The following is a 6,605-nucleotide window of genomic DNA, read 5'->3' as shown; positions in this document are numbered from 1 at the left end:
ATTGGCCAATCTCTTCTCCCTGGGAAGGGAGGAAGGAAAAAAAAAAAAAAAAAAAAAAAAAAAAAAAAAAAAAAAAAAAAAAAAGTAAATCAAACGTTTGGGAAGCATTTGGTGGATGAAGTGCTTTCTGCCTAGTGAGGGTCCCAGGATGTCTAGCTTCTGATACTAAGGAGCCCTTTCAGATCCAGGGACTGAAGGGTTATTACTGTGGTGCTAGAGCTATGCAGCTGGAGCATTGTCTTTCTCCCTCTATCATGCTCTCCAAGAAATTTCTCAATGTGAGCAGCAGTTACCCACATGCAGGCGGATCTGAGCTTGCCTTGCATGATCATCCCATTATCTCGACCACTGACAACCTGGAGAGAAGTTCACCTTTGAAAAAAATTACCAGGGGGATGACGAATCAGTCAGATACAGACAATTTTCCTGACTCCAAGGACACACCAGGGGACGTCCAGAGAAATAAACTCTCTCCCGTCTTGGACGGGGTCTCTGAGCTTCGTCACAGTTTCGATGGATCTGCTGCAGATCGCTATCTGCTCTCTCAGTCCAGCCAGCCCCAGTCTGCTGCCTCTGCTCCTAGTACCATGTTCCCTTATCCCAGCCAGCATGGACCTGCTCACCCAGCCTTCTCCATCGCCAGCCCCAGCCGCTACATGGCTCACCATCCTGTGATCACCAACGGAGCTTATAACAGCCTCCTGTCCAACTCTTCTCCGCAAGGCTACCCCACGGCGGGCTACCCGTACCCCCAGCAGTATGGTCATTCCTACCAAGGGGCACCTTTCTACCAGTTCTCCTCCACCCAGCCGGGGCTGGTTCCTGGCAAGGCTCAGGTCTACCTGTGCAACAGGCCACTCTGGCTGAAATTTCACCGGCACCAGACGGAGATGATCATCACGAAGCAGGGAAGGTAAGCCACCGCGCGGACCTTCGCTGGGTGTCGGGGCTGAGCCGCGGGCTCCGCAGCGGGAGCCGCCCGGAGCCTCCGCCGCTCCGGCGGAGCCGTCCGCCCGTCACCGGGGTCCCTGCCCTGGTCGTCGGGAGCGTCGGTGCCGGTCCCCACCGGGGCACCCTTCCTTGCCTCCCTCCAAGTTCCCGCGCCCGCTACCCTCATCCCTTCCCCGCGGAAAGCTCGACTCTCCGGGGAGGGGATTTCTTTTGATTTTTATTTTCCGGTCAATACCGGCAGTCGTGAGGATAAAGCACAACGGCTGGTTCCTTCGCGTGTGCCTGTCGCTGGTTTGCTTTCCTTCTTCCCTTTCGTTTTTCTTTTCCTTTTTCTTTTCCTTTTTTTTTTCTTATAGGCGCATGTTCCCTTTCCTAAGCTTTAATATTTCTGGTCTCGACCCCACGGCTCACTACAATATTTTTGTGGATGTAATTTTGGCGGATCCCAACCACTGGAGATTTCAGGGAGGCAAATGGGTTCCTTGCGGCAAGGCGGACACCAATGTACAAGGCAAGTTTCTCCAATTAACACTTTTTCCGACACATAGTAGGTGAGAATGATTAATTAATGCCTTCGTGAACTGGCTCTGGCGAATTCTTAAACGCGAATGAGCCAACGATGCCTTTTTCTTTTTTGTTTTTCTTTTTTTTTTTTTTTTATACGGAGGGTGGAGGAGAAAGTAAAATGTGTTCGGAAAGAGCTGTTTTAATCCTTTTCTGTTAAAATGGAGTCAGTTTTGGCAGCAAAATATTGGTAACCTACCGGGGTCCTTCGCCCTCGTGTGCTGCTTCGGGGCAGAACCCGAGGTATACGCGAGAACTGTGATGTGGTTGTGTTTTTGGCTGTTTTGCTTAGGAAACCGGGTTTACATGCACCCCGACTCCCCCAACACGGGAGCCCACTGGATGCGCCAGGAAATCTCCTTTGGGAAACTAAAACTTACAAACAATAAAGGAGCATCAAACAACAACGGACAGGTCAGTGGGGGAACGCAGACGCTCTGCTATAGGAATTATTTTTATTGCTTCAGGCAAAATCCTGCCGTTTCGGAAAGGACGTGTATTTTTTTAGATTGTGTCGTTAGGTGAAAATAAAAGGGGGGGGTGGTGAGAAAGTCCTCCCGTCTTTTTGCCATGGGCCTCGACGCCCCCGAGCGCGTTGCCCAAGGTGGCACCGCTGCCCGGTGCGGCCGGAGGAGCCCGCAGCAGTCCCAGGGAGGCGGCGGCCAGCGGACATCGTTCTCCTCGTCGTTCTCTCTCTAATTTCTTCTTCCCTTTTTTTTTTTTTTTTTTTCCCGCGGCCCCCTCCCTCCTTTTGCCATGCCTGACAGATGGTGGTTTTGCAGTCCCTCCACAAGTACCAGCCCCGCTTGCATGTGGTGGAGGTGAACGAAGATGGGACAGAGGATACCAACCAGCCGGGCAGAGTGCAGACCTTCACCTTCCCTGAGACTCAGTTCATAGCAGTCACCGCCTACCAAAACACCGATGTAAAGAGCTCCCTGGTTTATTCCGCTCGCGGTCGCCGCGCTCCCCGCAGGACACCCCGCCAGAGCCGGCCCGGAGGCTGCGCGCTCTCCCCCGGGTCTCCGGCGCCGCGAGATGAGCCTCCCTGTCTCTCCCTTTGTGCCATTCCGCCCTGACCAGTTCCAAGCACGGCCATAGCCGCTCGTGCCGTCTTCAACCCGGGAGCCCCCTCCCGCAGCGGCATCGCCCTCCCCTCCAGGCCGGGCGCGATCCTGCCCCTCCGCCCGGGGCTGGGCGCTGCTTCGCGTTTATCTCCCAGTCGGAAACAGCTCAGTTAGCTGTTAAGCTGTTAGCTTAAGCTTTAAGTCTGCAAGGATCAATTAACATCCTCATTGATTGCGCCGGGGGTGACAGAGAAACTTCCTCAAATTAAAAGCTCGTTAATGCCTTGGATGTGTTTCGGAGTGGTCTGTCTTTGCTACAGACTGGTGCCCCCTTTTCAAATGACATATGTTCAGTCCACATTCGCGCCTTAATTATTTTTCTCCATGCAAATGCAAACTCTTAGATACCGTTCTGTCGTACGTTTTGCCTCATTTCTGGATTTCAATATCTTCATATGCCTGCAGTAGGAATTCTGACACGTCTTAAAACATGGGGTTAAATACTAAATTTTATCGTACTTTTTACAATAAGGCAAATCTTAAAATTAGACTGTGATGTCTATAAGCACGCCAGATCTTTATTTTTCACGGTTTAAAAGCAATTTGATTGATTAGAGTAAACCTTAGTCCTTTAAAAACGTGTTGGCTGCAGTGGGGTATATTTTTCAGGCTTTCACAACGTCAGTTCTGTTCCTCTCTTTCTCTAGATCACACAGCTGAAAATAGATCACAACCCTTTCGCAAAAGGATTCCGAGACAATTATGACACGTAAGTAAACCTGATTTTTATTACCCTTCTACCGGCTGCTCATACATGTCAAAGGGGGAAGCTTTAGGATGCGGGCTGGCTTAATTTCACACCGAGATGTGTAATGTCAGGCTTTTCCAGAGCCCTCCGGGAGCAAGGCACCCGCCCGCTCCCGCGCAGGGTCTGTCCCTGCTGCGGGGCCCCACTCAGCCCTGCGGCCGCCTCCACGCCTGGGGCCGCGCTGCCCGCACCTGAGTCCGCATCTCGCTTTGGCACTTGCGGCGGTTTTGTTGTTGGTTTTTCCTGGCACGTATCTTGGCGCCTCTTTCCAAGTTTCCGTTTCACTTGCGCACAAGGGCTCCGAAAAAAGCACCCGAGCATCACGGGCTCAGTCCCCGGCAACCCGCCGGGTCTGCATCATCCCGGGGGCCGCAGAGCCGGTGTCCAGAGGGAAATGTCTTCATGTCGTTTTGTTCTTCTCCGGGGTTGGATTTTTTTTTCGCCCTCCTCTCCCTTCTGGGTGGAGCTAAAGCCTCAGAAGTTTTAATCGTTGTTTGTCCCTGTACTGCTGCTGCCCGTCCGCCTGTGAGGCGTTCCCACGGTTTGACCCACCAGCCATGCCCTCTGCGGCAGATGCGGCTGGTGCCGCTCCGAATGAGGCTCCGGGAGGGCGTCAACCCCCGACCCCCGCCGCCGCCTTTCCCGGCCCTCGGGTCTCGAATGGGGATATCCCGGCCTAGCAAGGCCTGCCGGAAGGCTTCCCCTGCCTCGGGGTAAGCGGGAGGTGGAGGGCGCAGGGCGGCTCACATGCCCGAAGGGGCGGGCGGTTTTGGAACTGACCTGCCCCGCTGCAAGCTCCAGGTCTGCGGGACAGGACTCCGGCTTTGAGAAGGGAAGCCTTTTTCCTTTCTAAACTGCGGCGGGAAGCGGCCTCCCTTGGAGCGCCTCAGCGCGTCTTCAGCGCCTTCTTCAACCTCTCTCTGCTGGACCGTAGTCTAGCACCCACCAGCAGCAGGATTTCAGGACAAGCGCGGAAACGACGCCGAGGGCTGAACTAGTGAGAGAGGGGCCCGAGGCCGAGCTCTAACTCCTCAGGGGGCAGCTTGTGGTGCGGCCGCTGTCTTCCACGGGCGGGGGTCGCGGCGGCTGTGGAGGGGAGCCGCCCTGTCCCTGGTGTCACGGAGGGCGGCAGCCGGGCCTGCCCGCTCTCCGGGACCTCTGCGAGGTGTATGTGCAGCCTTTGGAAAGGCTGTGCGGCCTTCGCCCCCAGCCACAAGTGCTTTTCTCTTTTTAATAGGAAAAAAACTTTATAGGGCGTCACTTGAAAGGAGACGGGGGGAGGGGGAAGCTTCAATGTTGTCTAGCACGTTGAATTTGTTTAAGGGCCAAGTTTATTTTGGATAAGAAATTCCAGGAGGCGTGGAGGGTTAATTAAAGCACAGTTTTAGCCTGAAGTAAATACAGATAGTAGTTATTCATCCATTAAAGTTTTTATAATCGCAAATTGCAGCCCAGCATGGGAGAATTATATATAGGCCATGCAGGGAACACTGGAAGTGTCTGGCTTTACATTTCCTACAGTAGGTGTTTAAAGATTAGCTTAATTTAAACTGGGTAAAATGTTGATGGTTCGTCTGCGACTCCCAATAATAAGTGTTAAACAGCCGATAGAATTCCGTAGTCTGCCACTCATGCTGTTCGCGGCAAATGACCGGGCTGCCTGTTGCGCATGTGGCGGGACCGGTCAATGTGTCACCGCGCGGAATTTCACGCCGTTGGGATGCGGGTTCGGGCCCGAGAGAGGGATCTCGGCCCCGTCAAGAAATGGCCAACAGGTTACGAACGATTTGCTCTTCGTGCTTCCCCCCGTCTTTCTTTCCTCTTCCCCGTTAAAGGCCATTGGCGCTACTGGTGCCAGAGGCAAAGCCCGGAGAGCAGCGCAAGCTCCCGGGTCGGGCAGGAGCGCGCTGGGACGGCGCCGTCCCTTCCCGTCCGTCCCCCGAGGGCTGCGGCCGGCCGGGTGCCGCGCCGAGGAGGGCGCCGGGCTGCGGCGGACACCCAGCTCTCTCCCCTTCTCTTGGGCAGGATCTACACGGGCTGCGACATGGACCGGCTGACGCCTTCCCCCAACGACTCGCCCCGCTCGCAGATCGTGCCCGGGGCCCGCTACGCCATGGCCGGCTCCTTCCTCCAGGACCAGTTCGTGAGTAACTACGCCAAGTCCCGCTTCCACCCCGGGGCAGGAGCCGGCCCGGGGCCCGGCGCCGACCGCAGCGTGCCCCACACCAACGGGCTGCTCTCCCCACAGCAAGCCGAGGACCCGGGGGCCCCCTCGCCGCAGCGTTGGTTCGTCGCCCCCGCCAACAACCGCCTCGACTTCGCCGCCTCCGCCTACGACACGGCCACCGACTTCGCTGGCAACGCGGCCACGCTGCTGTCCTACGCGGCCGCAGGAGTCAAGGCGCTGCCGCTGCAGGCGGCCGGCTGCGCCGGGCGGCCGCTGGGCTACTATGCCGACCCCTCGGGCTGGGGGGCCCGCAGCCCCCCGCAGTACTGCAGCAAGTCGGGCTCCGTGCTCTCCTGCTGGCCCAACAGCGCGGCGGCGGCGCGCATGGCCGCCGGCAATCCCTACCTGGGGGAGGAGGCGGAGAGCCTGGCCCCCGAGCGGTCCCCTTTGCCGGGCGCCGAGGACTCCAAGCCCAAAGATTTGTCCGACTCCAGCTGGATCGAGACGCCGTCGTCCATTAAATCCATCGACTCCTCTGATTCTGGGATTTACGAGCAGGCCAAAAGGAGGCGGATCTCCCCCTCGGACACCCCGGTGTCCGAGAGCTCCTCGCCCCTCAAGAGCGAGGTGCTTACCCAGCGGGACTGCGAAAAGACCTGCGCCAAGGACATCGGCTACTACGGCTTCTACTCGCACAGCTAGGCGCGGCCGCCGGCCCGCCGTCCTTTTGCACAATAACTCCTCCGCGTTAGCGCACTGACCCCCGCCCCTGATGCCCCATCCGTGCCCCGGCCCGGCCCGGCCCGGCAGGGAGGCAGGCAGGCTGGCTGAGCCGCGGCCGCCGCCGCCCCCCTCGCCCCGCTCCCCGCCCGGCCCGGCCCGGCCCGGCGGCGCCCCGGGGGCGTGGGGGGCACTGCCGATCCGAAACCCACTGATCAGTAGGATGCTTAGACTCTCAAACCGTACAGCGCTTCCTTCCTTTTACCACGGATGGATTCTAGGGGAAACAGTAATAGTGGGGAAAAGAGCCTGTGAAATGCCTGTACAT

General features: G+C 57.1%; 1 protein-coding gene across 1 annotated transcript; it reads left to right on the top strand.

Moving 5' to 3' along the window:
• Positions 1-116: 116 nt before the first annotated feature.
• On the top strand, positions 117-6,330 carry TBR1 (T-box, brain 1). Its single transcript, XM_017838416.1, has 6 exons — positions 117-913; positions 1,308-1,462; positions 1,808-1,929; positions 2,283-2,441; positions 3,290-3,351; positions 5,416-6,330. Exons 1-6 carry the CDS (start codon positions 222-224, stop codon positions 6,257-6,259), a joined length of 2,034 nt encoding a protein of 677 aa, XP_017693905.1. The 5' UTR covers positions 117-221; the 3' UTR covers positions 6,260-6,330.
• Positions 6,331-6,605: the final 275 nt, after the last annotated feature.

The sequence above is a fragment of the Lepidothrix coronata genome, unplaced genomic scaffold (assembly GCF_001604755.1).
Source record: "Lepidothrix coronata isolate B3197 unplaced genomic scaffold, Lepidothrix_coronata-1.0 Scaffold338, whole genome shotgun sequence".
In the NCBI taxonomy this organism is placed as follows: Eukaryota; Metazoa; Chordata; class Aves; order Passeriformes; family Pipridae; genus Lepidothrix; species Lepidothrix coronata.
This window is presented reverse-complemented; position numbering and strand designations above follow the sequence as displayed.